This window comes from Mustela nivalis (genome assembly GCF_964662115.1).
Source record: "Mustela nivalis genome assembly, chromosome: 14".
NCBI lineage: Eukaryota > Metazoa > Chordata > Mammalia > Carnivora > Mustelidae > Mustela > Mustela nivalis.
In genome coordinates this window covers 56,232,707-56,247,819 of record NC_139033.1, presented here as the reverse complement: position 1 = coordinate 56,247,819, position 15,113 = coordinate 56,232,707, and the positions used below count along the sequence as shown (strand labels likewise).

The window sequence follows — 15,113 nt, the reverse complement described above, 5'->3', positions numbered from 1 at the left end:
CCTCTGCCGCTCACCTCACTTGTGTGCTTGCTCTCTCCCTCTCTTTCTCAAATAAAGTCTTTAAAAAAAAAAAAAAAATGAAAGGACTTATGTGAGGTCAGGTTCACCCAGAAAATTTCCTTATCTTAAGGTCAACTGACTTGATACCTTAATTACATCTGTAAAATCCCTTTACTGAAGTACCTAAATTAAAACACTAAAGTGTTTGATTCAGCAGTGGAGAAGGTATATCAACACTGAAGACCAGAAATCTTGAGGGTTGAGCAGGTGTGAAGGGCATCTTAGAACTCTGCCTACCACATTGCTCAGCATCATTGACTTTTCTGTTTTCCAGGTAATGACATAGAGAGCGTTGGGTGAAAAAATGAAGTTTAAAGGAAATACTCAGGTGACAGAAACAGATCCCCCCAAAAGAGATGTGTCTGAAGGAGAGAGATAGGACTCTTTCCTGTCAAGGAGTCAAAAGGAAGAGCAGGAAATGTTCAGTTAGGGAAATAAGTGGCAGATGGCAAAGGCTTGGAGCATAATTATCTGTGCTCCAAGTGATTTTGATATACATATTTTCACTCCTGATGTTGGATCATTCTAAACACTTGTTTAGAATAAAGAGAAAGGCATTGCGCTAGAATCCAACATTCCTTAAAAACTCCCTGTGGGGAAGTTGGTGGTAGCAGCAGAACATAAACCCATTCAAGATGCCTTATAATGTGGCAGCAGAAAACCTCCTGGACCAGCAGAAAACTCTGTCTGGACCTGTGGCAAAACTGCTTCCCCTTCATCAGAGCGAACTTCTGGTAGAACAAATCTATAGTGTTAAGGTTCTGGTGCTTGTGATACAGGCTTATTTAGAGCTGCTTCTTCCCTTTCATTGCTTCTATTTTTAAGATCTTAAAGATTCAGAGCTTTGTTTTCTTGTGAGAGCTTTTATTTTTAGAGACAGCTAGGAGCTCCGTCTTCCCAGTCTTCAGCCACTGCGCAACCTATGAACTGAACCAGTGCCTGTAGTCGTTTCTGGGTGTCTGGAGGGAACAGCCATCAGCTTCCTTCCCTTCCTCCTGCTTCTGCATTAGGGCACGGAGCTGGGACCACTGAAGACTTTTACACTCACAGTTTAGGAAAGAACCTCATGTTTAAAAGCCCCCGCCCACTAGTTAAGAGTGACATGTACAGAGGCATCCTTTCAAGCTTCCCTGCGCCATCTAGCAAGTAAGATTCAGTGGCCTTCCCTTAGTGGTCTGCCAAGCTGTATTCCTGGGAACCTGCTGGACAGAGCAGCTGAGCTGAGCTGAGCAGTGAAGGGACACCCAGAGAGTGCTGTCCTACAGCCTGGCTCCTGGGGTCATGGGGCTCTGGCAAACACTAAGAGGAAATGGAAGACAGTCAGGAGGAAGGGGAAGGAAAGATGGCCGCTCCCACAGAACCACCCCTGTGACCCATGAGGACTAAATCAAGGAGACTTTCTTGACATTTTGTTCACGTTACCAGCAGCCACTCATTTATTTTTTTATTCAACGAATATGGACCAAGGTTTGCTGCATGCCAAGCATTACTCCAGACTATGCGGGGGCGGCAGGGAAGTGATAATATTACATAGTGTTCAAATTTAGTATTAGAATAACCTCAAGTTTACAATCTAGTTGTATGTTCTATTTATTGTAAAGCTTCTGGTTTTGTGACTATCAAATAGTAGAAAACACTCTAAAACTTTGCTATATCAGCTTATTTCTAGCCTGTCAAGTCCCCTGAGCAAACTGCCACTTTCTGAAGAAAAAAAAAAGTACTTATAAGTATGGCAGTTAAAGACATCAAATGTATCTGTAGCTATTGAAACAAATTATTTAGCTGTTTTTAATCATTCGTGATGTTCAGCTAGGACTTCTGTTTTACCTCCTTTTTTTATCAGGAATTGTAAAATTCTGTTCATTCTAGATGAGGAGAACATAGCACAAGAGATCTTAAATGGCTTCTCCTGAATAAACACCAGATCAAATCATATAATTGAGAGCTCAACTTCTAACCTCTAAATATTAGCCAAATGCTATGGTAAAAAGAGAGCCTGTCCGGCGATGTCTGCCAAACACATGGACCACGAGCCTGCTACAAAGCTAATAATGCGTCAGCCTTGAGAAACTTAGTTTCTCAAAGATAATAAACTCTAATGTAAGATCAAGTATACATTTTAATTTCCAAATTCAACATTGCTGATATAGGACTGTGATACTATTATATTGTGGAGAAGGATATGTCGAGGAAGAGTTAATCTGACCACACAGAATTACAATCTGTTTTGAACATGGTCATAATCATCGTTTTCTCCTCATTTGTTACTCTGAATGGGCTCAACCAGTGATAGATGGGGACTTGGTTAGAATCCGTGCTTGAGCCCATGTTTCCCAGGAAGCAGACTCCACACAAGGCTTCTGTGGAACTCCCTTGTTTGCCATTCCAGAGCGGAAGTGGAACAAGGGAGGAAAGCCAACAGACAGTGCAGGAACTTCTAAGGAACCTCCCAAAAGGCTCCAGAACTTTCCACCCAGGGGCCACAAGGAGGAAGTCCTAATCTAGCTGCTCCTCCCTCCCTACCACCCCCGTATGTCTGGGTTGCATTTGTGTAGGTGTGAGGCGGGTCCCTGGCCTTAGTGCTGGGGCATCAGAGGTTTGGAGCAAGAGTCTGAGGCAAGTGCTCTCTGCTGGCAGCTGTGTGGAGCAGATCAGTGGAAGCCTACTCCTTGCCCATCGTTCCTGCAGGGGCTGGAGCAAGGGGCGGAGCCAAGATTTTGAAAAGGTACCAAACAGGGGTCTGAAACATTGCCTCCTGTGCACCTTGGCTTTCTGTGTTAGACATTTCCTCATCGGTGTTTTCTACTGCCTTTTAATTTTTTTTTCTTACAGAAGATACACTTCTCATATTCTTAACCTCACTTAAGATACTGCAGATAATCTGCCAATTAGCCCTCTAGAGACTGCTTCACCCAAACACTAACCTATCTCCCAAACAATTTTCCTACGTACTAGGAAACTGAGTCATAACTATTTTCTGAATGGGTGAATGAAATGCATTTTCATGTCTATCCCGTTTTTTTTACTCTTATTGCAGAAAGACAATTAATTATACATAAATGGTACAGAGTGAGTGCAGGAAAAAGGGACACTTCCCCACGACTGCTGCTTATCTGTTCTTCAGGGACCCCATGTACTTTGTCCATCGGTGTTGATCGGGGCCAGATTGGCACGTGGTGCAGCATCCCTGAAAGCAACAGCTGTAAAGGAAAAGTGGAAAGCAGTTTCTCAACAGTTACCAGCCCCATGGTTGCTCTTTTTCTTGAAATGCTGCCTCTGGCATCTAGGGTTCTGGCCATCTGCTCAAGTCATAGTGTTTAAGGAATAATGAAAGTACTGCGGGAAGCCATGCTCCGTGAGTCTCACTGAGCTCTCCGAATCTTCTAGAGATCATATGTCGTGACTGGCAAACAGTAGGCCCTCTACCCTACTCCATTCACCAGGCACTGGTGAGCACCCAGTTTGAGCAAGGCGTATGCAAGTAGCTATGAGAAGTACAGAGATGAACAGGACATAGTACACATCTTCAAGTTAGTTATAATTTCATGCTGTGGTTCTTTCTCTCATGAATCTTTGAGAGAATCTTGATGAAAGTCACAGATCCTTTCCCTCCAAACACACATGATCGCAACCATAAAATTTAGTTCATCATTTCAGAGACCCTCCTCTCCTCTGAAGTTCAGTCAAAAGCTTATCAAAAACAAGTGGAGGGAACAATTCGGCCCTTAGTAACTCTGAGAAATGCAGAGTGTCGTAAATGATCTCATACTTGAAGTCTGGGAGCAACAAACGGGAGAGCGTAATTCCACTTGAAGGTATCAGAACTTCCTCGGGCATACATGAGGGTAATACCCTTGAAAGACAGTTAACTGAAGAGTGTATTTGCTAAAGAGTAAAATAAATCGTGAAAGAAAGCCAAATGTGTATTCTGGAATAAGAAGCCCAATGTGGCTGGGGCATAAGATTCTTGGAAAAAGCTGGAGGTGAGTAGCAGATGAGGTCAGAGATTGGGGGACTGGACTGGTCCCTGGGTGGCTCCGTAGGTTTCCAACTCTTGGTTTTGCCCTCGTCCTGATCTCATGGGTTGTGAATTCCAGCACCGAGTCCACCCCCAGGTCCATTCTGCACTCAGCAGGGAGTCTGCTTGAAGATTCTCTCCCTCTTTCCCTCCCCCAACTCACTCTCGTGATCTCTCTCTCTCTCAAATAAATAAATATTTAAAAACAAACAAATAAATAAATAAGGTAAGGAGACTAGAGTCCAAACATTGGTTTTCAAGCTTAGAAAATTGGGTTTTACTCAATAGGTGATGGAGAATGGTATGGGACTTACACCACTTCTTAGGACAGATGGAAGAGAGCAGGAACTAGAGATGAGTAAGAAAGGTTACTATAAAAATCTATGTCGAATAGGCTTGGCAGGTAGCATGGCCGACTAGTCTAAGGCACTGGATTAAGGCTGCAGTCTCTTTGGGGGTGTGGGTTCGAATCCCACCACTACCATCCATTGGGCACCTGGGTGGCTCAGTCAGTTAAGCATCTGCCTTTAGCTCAGGTCATGATCCCAGGGTGCTGGGATCCCTGCTCCACAGGGAGTCTGCTTCTCCCTCGACCCTCCGCCTTTTCTCTCTCTGTTTCTCATGAATAAATAAAATCTTAAAAAAAAAATCTATGTAGAAGGCAGTAAAAGCCCAAATTAGAGCACTAGAACGTAGGGAATGCTAAAGGCATATTGAAGAAACCTATACAAACTGTCTAGTGAAGGCTAAAATGACTACCCAGAAGGAAGGTAAGATACACGATCCTCTTGCTTCTGAAGCTATTAAATACATTCCGAGCAAAGTTAAACACTGGCAGTGAGAAATTAGTTATTGTTCAGATCTTTCTTTTCTTTTACCTTCTCTTATTATTTTTATAATCATTGGTACAAAACCTTGGAAAATAATAGGCTTAATAAATGCTTGTTCAATTGAATTCAGCTCAATTTAATTTACGGTATGACAGCTATTGAGCCAACAATTACTATACCTCATTTTGAATAATGATGGCAGTCTACAAACACAATTTAAGGAAAACTGAATACTTTTTTCCTAATGGACAATAGATGTACTGTCAGGGCCTCTGAGGACTGGCCTGATATCCTACTTGATTTTATGCCAAAAATATGTTGTAGACCTTTTCCTGAAGCTCTCTTCCATCATGCATCTTACCCAGGAAATTAAAGTGAAACTAAAATATCATCTTTGTAAGCTATGATGCTTCTCTCCAAGGATCCTTAGCACAGAGAGCGGTCTTGGTGATAAAGGTATATAATGTAGGTGCAAAGGAGTGTTGAATTCGGAAGCATAAAATAATTTGGTGAGTTATTTGGATGTTGTTTCGATTCATATATTGAAAGATATATCTCATGGCTCATGAATGGAAATCAAATACAAAAATTGTATTTTCTTAACATTTTCTTTCCCAACTCAGTTTTCGGTCCATGTGGCTAATCTCTTCAGTGTAATCACATCAAAATGCATTTCTTGACCCTAGCAAAGCATACCACTTAACTGAATTTCTCTTCCCTAAGAGCTTTTTAAACACTGTTTTGTCATGCTCAAAAGCCTGCATGAGGGCATAAAAATAAATTATTTATTTGAGAAAATCTTAACAACTAGACAATTTGCACATGGCTTTCTTGACCACAATCCTTGTTCCCAGGATTCTTGTGCTATCTTTTAAATAAATTCCAACAGCTCCAATGAGCATCAATTTCCTGTTCTCCTTTTCTCTCATCTCTTTAAGTCATGCTCCACAGCCGTGGTTCTCAAACATCCTTGCTTTTCAAAATCACCCAGGGAGCAGGGGACACCGGGGATCCCCTGGCCAAACTCCGGAACTATGGAATCAGAGGCCACAGTTTGAGACCTGCTCATTGCTCCAAAGACCACTTTTGATTCTCACCACTGGACTGCTTGGCTGTAGACCAAGATGGAATTAACTCTCACGGTATTTTGAAAATGAAATTTAGTGTTAAACTTGATGGGAAGCAAATTCTCCATCTCTCTATTTGATTACTGAAAAATCAGAGAATTGTCAAATAATGGCCAATAAGGAAAGGTTACAAAGTTACAGACCCCGCTTCTGGTACACCCAGTAAGCAAACTCTGCTAGCCCCAACAAGTTAGTAGAAGATGTGGTTGCCCCTTCTTCATTAGTTGCTCTCTGCTATCAGTCACTAGATCATCTTCTTCCTGGAGTATCCACCCCCACCATCCTGATCCTGCTGTGATTCAGGAACCAGCTTGAGCCCTACCACCTCCTCCTTTGAACCTTCCCAAAGTTTCCAGCCTGCAATAGCATCTCTGTATTTTCAGCTCCAGTAGTTTTGGGGTTTCTGGGGCGTTTTTTGTTTTGTTTTGTTTTTTAATCTGCTTAAAGGATATGGGCTTCCAATGACATAATGTCTCAGCTTGATCTTTAGCTAGGCCATCTGAACAGGTCTTTCCCCATGGGAATTACAACCTCTTTCCTGGCCAGGTTCTCATCTTTGGTCTAGTCCCCTCTAACATGAAGCACCATATATTGTAGAATCTTTAAAATTATTGGCTGGATTTCATTTCTTTTGAAAATATGCTTCCATTCCCAGTTCTGTACGTATACGGCAATGTTCTTCTGTAGGTTAATGCTTGTACATGCAATACGTGTAGGGTAAGTTAGTGACACGCTGAAATATTCTTTTCTTCTCATGAGCTGACATTCTCTGAATTTCGAGATAAGTGTTTGATCTGACTGTGAGCTAAACTCATTGCTGTGATACAGTCTGGCTGGATTTATAAGGTCGTCACACCTGGTAAGAGGAAAACCAACCTGGGGCACCGGTGTGGCTCAGTGGGTTAAAGCCTCTGCCTTCGGCTTGGGTCATGATCTCGGGGTCCTGGGATCGAGCCCCGCATCGGGCTCTCTGCTCAGCAGGGAGCCTGCTTCCTCCTCTCTCTCTGCCTGCCTCTCTGACTACTTGTGATCTCTCTGTCTCTGTCAAGTAAATAAATAAAAATCTTTAAGAGAAAAAAAAAAAAAAGAGGAAAACCAACCTGAAATTGTAGAAGAAAGCTTGTATGAAGGGGCAGAAATCTTTATCACTGACAGAGTAGAACAAAAAATTGGGAGATTATAGTCTTATCTGAATATGACAGTAAATGTTAATGCCCGTTTTCTCTCAAAAATAAGAACAATGCCTAAAATGCATATGGTGCTTTAGAGTTTACTAAGTGTTCTCCATGTGATTTTTGTTGTTCCCCAGAACACCTGTAAGATAAGAAAGTTGGATATTATTATTGCTGTTGTACAAATGAAGAAACACCTGAATCCAAGTCTATGATCTCTGAGCCCATTTTTCTCTGGAAGAGAAGCTAGACTTGTTGTATACTTGACGCCTTTGTTCACTAGATCCCACAGTCCTCTTCCACCTGTGAGTCTGTGTCTTCAGGGACCTGTCTTGTTCACGCTAATTCTAGAAGCCAGAAGAGGGCTGTGACATAATAAGGGCTGATAAGTACTTCTTCAGTGAATAAAATGAAGTTGTTAGCCTCTGGTATGGAAGGTTAAGAAAAGCAAGTTAGTGCGCTGGCACGGTAATGAGCTTAAAGAGGAACCTGGAGTTGTTCCTGAAACTCCCAAGGAGGTAGGTTCTTCTCCCCCACCTCCTCACACGCTACGCACGTGGCAGTCTGACCCACACGGGAAGCTCCCTGAAAGCATTCTTACCTAAAGTCTACTTGAAACTTAGAATAATGAGTGAAACTTTGCATTTGAGAGCTGGCATAGGAAAAAGACAATGCTTCTAGGTGTGCTCATCTTTTAGTGCTAAGGGCACCAGAACTTTATTGGAAAACTGAAAGAATGACTCTCCATTAATAACTTTCCTATAAGCCTGCAAACAAAGTTTAATAATCCACTGTGTGAAGGAACACAATTTGGCGCATCAGACATGCAGTATAAAGGAATCAGAAATACCACCTGCACGTGGTTCTCATGCTCTACCGAATTGCTCTACAATGGGCAATTCATGCTGGGAATTTTCCTGAAATCAGGGAACCTGGATCTAGGGAGGGAAGATCTGGACAAATTTTCTGGAGAAACAACCTAGCTCCTTTGAAGTGGGATCGGATGAGTAAGTCAGCATCAGAATTCTCCCTACTTTTACCTGTGTATATCAGAGACTGGAAAACTTGTCCTAAGCAAGCCGCAAACAACAGTCACCATCACTTTAAGCCTGGGTGGCCAGAGTAGATGGGGGTTGACAGGGTGTATGCATGAGTGTGCACACACATCCACGCCCCATCTGCACGCTAAAGGATATTCCCAGTGGCATACCAACAGTTTATGTTCAATTCCCAACCTAATGCAAATTACTTTTCTCCCAGTCATGATCCCTAGGGAGTCTGCTTCTCCCTCTCTCTTTCTGTCCCTACTCACCCCACCCCTCATAGGCTCTCCCTCTCTCGCTTTTGCTCTCATTCTCGTGCACGCATGTGTGCACATGCTCTCTCAAATAAATGAAATTTTTTTTTTTTAGGTTTTAGTTATTTATTTGTCAGAGAGAGAGAAAGAACGCACAAGCAGGGAGAGCAGCAGGCAGAGGGAGAAAAAGACTCCCTACTGAGCAAGGAGCCCCATACGGGACTCAATCCCAAGACCCTGGGATGCTGACCGGAGCTGAAGGCAGATGCTTAACCAATTGAGCCACCCAGGTGTCCCAAATAAATGAAATCTTAATAAAAAAAAAAAAAAAAGAAGAAGAAGAAGAAAATAGCAGCCTCTCTTGTTGCCAAGGACAGAGAACCACTGAGTTCCAGCCTCTTTGTCATTCTTAAACTACCTAGGAATGTTGTTAAAATGCAGATTCTGATTCTTCTGATCGGGTTGGGGGCCTGTGATTGTGCATTTCTAACAAGCCTAGTGCCTTGTGGCTCTGAGTGCAGTGCAAGAGCAGCAGCCCCAGGGAGCTGTTCTATAACCTGTAGGGCTTTCCAGCCTGCGGCCACGGTGAAAAACCACCACTCCAAAATGACCAGAGTTAAAAAGCCACTATAATTGTTTACTGACCTTCCCCAGCTGCAAGCCCTCTGAAATCCTTCTAAAGTTTTATAAGATTGTCAGAATCACCTGGAGAGCTTTGTGGAAAGCCTTTCCACTTCCTAAATTTTGGAATTGGTAAGTAGTAGAAAGTAGGCTTGGGAATTTTGAGATTTCCAAGTGCTTAGGCTTTTTTTTTTTTTTTTTTCTTTCTTTCTTGCTTAGGGTCTTCTTCCTTTCTTTCTTTCTTTCTTTCTTTCTTTCTTTCTTTCTTTCTTTCTTTCTTTTTTTCCTAAGTGCTTTAAAAAAAAATTTTTTTTTTCCTTAGATTCACTGACCTGGACCCAATCTCTATGACAATGTGGTCCAGGAAAGCCTGGTTCTGGACTAAATAATGACATAGACTAACTCCTGAGGTTGTCTTTTGATATTCCTGTCCTTTCTCTGCCCTCTCTTCCATATTTACCCTATTTATATACTTCTCCTATTTCCGATCAAGTTTATGACCTCAGTTCATTCCTTTCTAGGTATAAATGAGTTTGGTATTTTTGCACTTTTCCCAGAGATATTTGAATTTAAGTCAGTACTGTGACCTAAAGAGTTCATTTCCTATTAAAATAAGGTAACATCAGCAAACAGATAAGAAACATCACTTGAGAACAGCAAATTCTTCTCTACCCTCATGCAAATATACCACACCTCAGCCTCTGACTTAGCCCTTTCCTACCCGAGATTGCCTGGCCTGAAGACAAACTATTAAAGCTGTGTCTATTTTCATTTATTCATGAATACAAGCTCTTAGGCATTTTAATGTCCAAAATTTACACTAATACTATTTTTAAGATTCTGTGAAATACTAAATACCACTTTTAAAAATACATGTTTATATTTGATATGGCCAATGTTAGCCAAATAACTTTATTATAAAACTGTTGCTTTATCTAGTATATTAATATAAAATGTATGCAGTAATATAGATGAGGAAACCCCACTTCCTAGGCCTGTGCCTAATAGGTGCTTACGATTGACAGTTAAAGCTTGATGGATATTTAGTAAAGTGTGCACAGTGCCATCTAGTGGTGCACAGTCATCACTGCACAACGTAAATGTCTTCATTTTCTAAAACGACTTGATGGCTCAAGAGTAAACAACATGTTTATACAACTGTCAGACTTTCCAAACAGACTTCCTAATAGCTTCCTTATGACTCTCAACTTAGCACATTTCTTAGTGTTCCTATTTCATTAAGCAAAAAAAAAAAAATACTCTTTCAAAAATAATGAATGGATGTTAAGTAATTATTTAATAACTTATTCACTAAGCGCCATGTGAAATGCTTTATATGGATTATCTCATTTGACCCTCTCAATAACACTGCAGCAGAGAAGCTGTTTTTTGTTGTTTTTCTGGAGCAACTCTTATTGTCCCCACTTTACAGATGTGGAAACTGAAGCTTAAGGATGTTAAGTGACTTGGCCAAGGTCAGTAGAAGTTGGTCGTACTGTCCAGGCACTTGCACAGTTCTGCACTGTGATCTGCAGCTCCCATAGTGGTTACCAGTGAAAGTTTCCAAGAAGTCTCTGTGGAAGAGGGCCTTCCTCACACCCTCTACTGATCAACTGTGGCCAAATCAGTTTAAACTCCACCAACTCAGAATTCATGACAGACTGAATAGGATCCACTTTTATGGCTGGGATGTAGTTTAAGCTTCCTTTAGAGCGCCTATATCATACATGTGCAAAGTTGCATGTGAATTGGGTTATTAAATTTGGGGGGACTGTGCTGAAGCTTACGTTGGGAGTCACAGATCTTATAAATTAGTAAGAAGAAAGTATGGCTGTAAATCGAAGGTGTTTAATTATTTTAACACTAACAGCTGTCATTCATTGAGCACCTAAGTGCCAACTCTGTGGTTAGCACTTGTCTATACTTTTTCTTTCTCCTCACTACAACTCTCTCTGGTTGGGATGCCTCTCCTTATTTCTAAAAAGGAAATAATAACATGTATAGGCAAGAAATAACTTGCCCACAGTTATCAGGGGAGCCAGGAGTGAAACCTCAATCTTTGTGATTACAAAATCTGCCTTCTGCCACTCTTGGAAGATAAGTATGTGTAATGTGCATGATCACGGCTTTTTTGTGCACTGCCACGCCTCTGCAAAAATGCCATCAGCCCGGGGTGGGCGTGGGGGGTGGGCAGGTCGCTCAGTCATTCATTCGACTCTTGGAATTGGCTTGGGTCATAATCTCAGGGTCAGGGAATCCAGCCCTGGGTTGGGCCCCATGCTCAGTGGGGAGTCTGCTAGAGAGTCTCTCCATCCCTCTCCCTCTGCCTCTCTTCTTCCCTTCTAAAATAAATAAATGAATCTTTTAAGAAATAATACCACCATCTTTACAGGACGCCTGGGTGACTCAGTCAGTTAAGTGGCTGCCTTCAGTTCAGGTCATGATCCCGGTGTCCTGGGATCGAATCCCACATCGGGCTCCTTTCTCAGCAGGGAGCCTGCTTCACCCTCTGCCTCTACCTCTGTCTGCCTGTGCACTCTCTCTCTCTCTGACAAATAAGTAAATAAAATATTTTAAAAAAAGAAAAAGAAAGAATACCACCATCTTTCCTGGGACCACAGCAGCAGGCTCCAGCCACTTCTGCCCTGCACGCCTGTCCATGTCAATTACTCTCTTCCCTTACAGTCTGAAATGACATCTTTAAGCTGCATTTCTGAGCATGTCACTCTATTTAAAACCCGTGTCTTCATACTTTCAGCATAAAGACCCAAATACCTGCCAGAGCTACAGGGCTCCTCCAGCCTTATCTTGTTCCTCTGGCCTCTTCACAAACCATCTCCTAATCCCCTTTTGTACCTAGCACCCTGTCTGTCATGCGAGGTCATCATTTCTGATTATCTGTGTGATTGTGAATCATGTTTCTATCCCCACCTGACGGTTAGTTCTCTGAGGCAGGAACAACATCTTTGCATTCTGAACCCAGACAGATCCCCAAGGACTAGATCCAGAGAATCTCTAGATGAAGCATAAAGGGAATAAATATAGGAATCCCAGTTCCCACAGAAATTAATTTAATTCCTCAAGAAATTAAATAAATAGACAACTTATAGATGCCATCTCCTTGGAAGTACTTTGGTTGCCAAATTGAAAAACTGGTTGAAAAGCATTAAGAAACAAATAATTTCTGGGGTGCCTGGGTGGCTCAGTTGTTAAGTGTCTGCCTTCGGCTCAGGTCATGATCTCAGGGTCTCAGGATCGAGCTCCACATCGGGCTCCCTGCTCAGTGGGAAGCCTGCTTCTCCCTCTTCCACTCCCCCTGCTTGTGTTCCCTCTCTTGCTGTGTCTCTCTGTCAAATAAATAAGTAAAATTTTTGGAAAAAAAAAAGAAACAAATAAATTTCCTTGTGTGGTATACAGAAAAGATAACAAATTTGCCATCACATAAATCTGAATTGCTCCAAATCTAATAAACATTTAAGCATTTCAGTTAGAAAGTGATCTGCATTCTTCTGTCCCAAATCAAAGATATGCTTCAAAGTTGTGTTTGTTTGGTTTTGGGGTTTTTTTTTTATATGATTTATATTGTTCATTTGTTCAAGTGTAATGTACTGTCTCGGTGTATCAGACACTCCCACAACTGACTTCGTGATTTTTTCCCATTTAAGGAATACCGTCCCTGCTTTGTAGATGAGGAAAATAAAGCTCCAAGTCTTTGAGGTTAAGAGGGCATGCACTTGTAGGAGGAGAGCCATGTTTGGACGGAGGTCTTCAGACTTCAAGTCCAGTGTTTATTGGAAGATTCCCAAGCCCAGAATTCAATATATGTTAGTGTTGTTTTTTAAATATAGTGTTACACATGAGCAAAGAGGTAGGAAACTAAAACTTGGGAGTTAGTAGGAAAGCATATATGGAGTGCTCATTTCTCAGGAACTGAAACGTAAGTAGTATTTCACTGAGAAAGACAACAGATCTGTTTTCAAATGCAAAGGTGTCATGAAAAGCGAACCTTAAATTTGGTGTCACTGTAGAGAAACTGGAATTCTCATACCTTGTTGTTGTGGATGGAAAATAGTACAACTATGTTGGAAAACACTCGGGAAGTTTCTCAGAAATTAAACGTACACTGACCATACCACCTAAGCACTTCATTTCCAAGTATTTACCAACAGAAATGGAAGCATATGTCAATACAAACATTGGTGCAAGACTGTTCATAGCAACTTCATTCATGATCACCCAAAACGGAAACAACCCAAGTGTCCATCAGCAGGTGAGTTGATAACCAAATTGTGACCTATCCATACGAAAGAGTACTGCTCAACAGTGTAAAGGAAGAAACTAATGTTACATGCAACAGCACAGATGAGTTTCAAGATAATTATACCAAGTAAAAGAATCCAGATCCCTCCCCCCCCCCCCCGCAATAAAAGAGTACATACTGTATAATTCCAGCTATATAAAATTCTAGAAAAGCATCTTGGAAGCTCTGTCTGTGGTTGCCTGGGCTGGGAAGTGGGGTGAAGTAAAAGGAACAGGAGGAAACTTCTAGGGCTGATGGAGATGTTCACTGTCTTGATTGTGGTGATGGTTTCTGGAATGTTATAACAAGACCTCAGCACAAACAGGGAAGAAAGAGAAATGAAATTCTCGATATCTTAGTGAAACTAACCATGACTTCAGCTTGGTGAGCTACTCAGTAATATAAGCCAAAGAACTATTTGTTCTTGACCAGGTTAGTCAAGGGATCTGTGATTAAGTTCTGCTGCTGCCTTCTAGAGATTACTTTTCCTTTTTCCCCTGCCTCTCTTCCTGCCTTCCTTAACTTTCCCCCCCTTTATTTCAAACCTTATACAATGAAAAGTATATAAATAAATAAAAATATTTTAAATAAATGCAGGTTCGATATCTTTTCAAACACTAGAATTTGAGTGTGGTTTGCTTTTTCTCTTAAAGGGTCAGTGTGTGCCTTGGAAAAATGCTTTCAAGCCAGATAGACTTGTTAATTTTAATCACAAGTGCTGTATACTTCAAAGTTGCTAAGAAACTAGATCGTAAATGTTCTCACCACAGAAAAAGAAATGGTAATTATGGGACATGACGTGTTCACTAATGCTACGGTGGTGATCACACTGCAATACAGAAATGTATCAAAATCAACATGCCGTACACCTTACACTTAAACTTACACAATGTTGTATGTCAGGTACATCTCAATATTTTTTTCAATATTTAATTGAAAATTAAAATTTTTTATTTAATTTTTAAATTTTTTAATAGACATATTATGTATTTTTATCCCCAGGGGTACAGGTCTGTGAATCGCCAGGTTTACGCATGTCACAGCACTCATCATAGCACACAGATCTCAATGTTTTTAAAAAGTCAGAGAAACATGGATTTGAATGCCAGTTTTGCCGTCCACTGGCCTTGGACCTTGGCACTTGTCAATTAACTTCCCTCACTTAATCTCACATAACATAAAGATAGTAGTTGTATTTCGAGGGTCATTTTGAAGATGGGCAGTAACCGTCTACTGTGGTTTTCAGGAAAGGATTTTCTTCCTATTATACACATCAAGTCTTTGAGCTCTTCTTTGTCTCTGTACATTTACTGTGTCGACCCCTACAGAAGTCGATCCCATATTGAAGGCTGTGAGGGTCCTCGACAAAACCAGACCGCCGGTACGTGTAAAATAATGAACTTAACCTTTCCCCGCATTTTGGGCTGATGTGTTCCCTCTGCTTTAATTGTGTGTAGTGCACCTGGTGGACATTTGGAACGTCATAGAAGCATTGCGGGAAAATGCTCTGAACAACCTGGACCCGAACATAGAACTCAGTGTGGCCCGCTTGGAGGCCGTGCTGTCCACCATTTTCTATCAGCTCAACAAACGGATGCCAACCACTCACCAAATCCAGGTGGAGCAGTCCATCAGCCTCCTGCTAAACTTCCTGCTGGCGGCCTTTGACCCGTAAGCTCCCTCTTCGG

At 41.5% G+C, this 15,113-nt stretch overlaps 1 protein-coding gene across 24 annotated transcripts in view; it reads left to right on the top strand.

Annotated features, from left to right (window-relative positions):
* DTNA (dystrobrevin alpha) overlaps nucleotides 1–15,113 on the top strand; it is a 355,996-nt gene that overhangs the window by 248,902 nt on the left and 91,981 nt on the right. For all 24 annotated transcript variants that reach the window (XR_014302908.1, XM_082699565.1, XM_082699546.1 and 21 more), the window contains one exon: nucleotides 14,883–15,096. Coding sequence is in view for 23 of the 24 variants with exons in the window: in XM_082699565.1 (XP_082555691.1) it covers nucleotides 14,883–15,096 (214 nt within the window). In the remaining variant the exon portion in view is untranslated. The remainder of the gene's footprint in view (nucleotides 1–14,882; nucleotides 15,097–15,113) is intronic.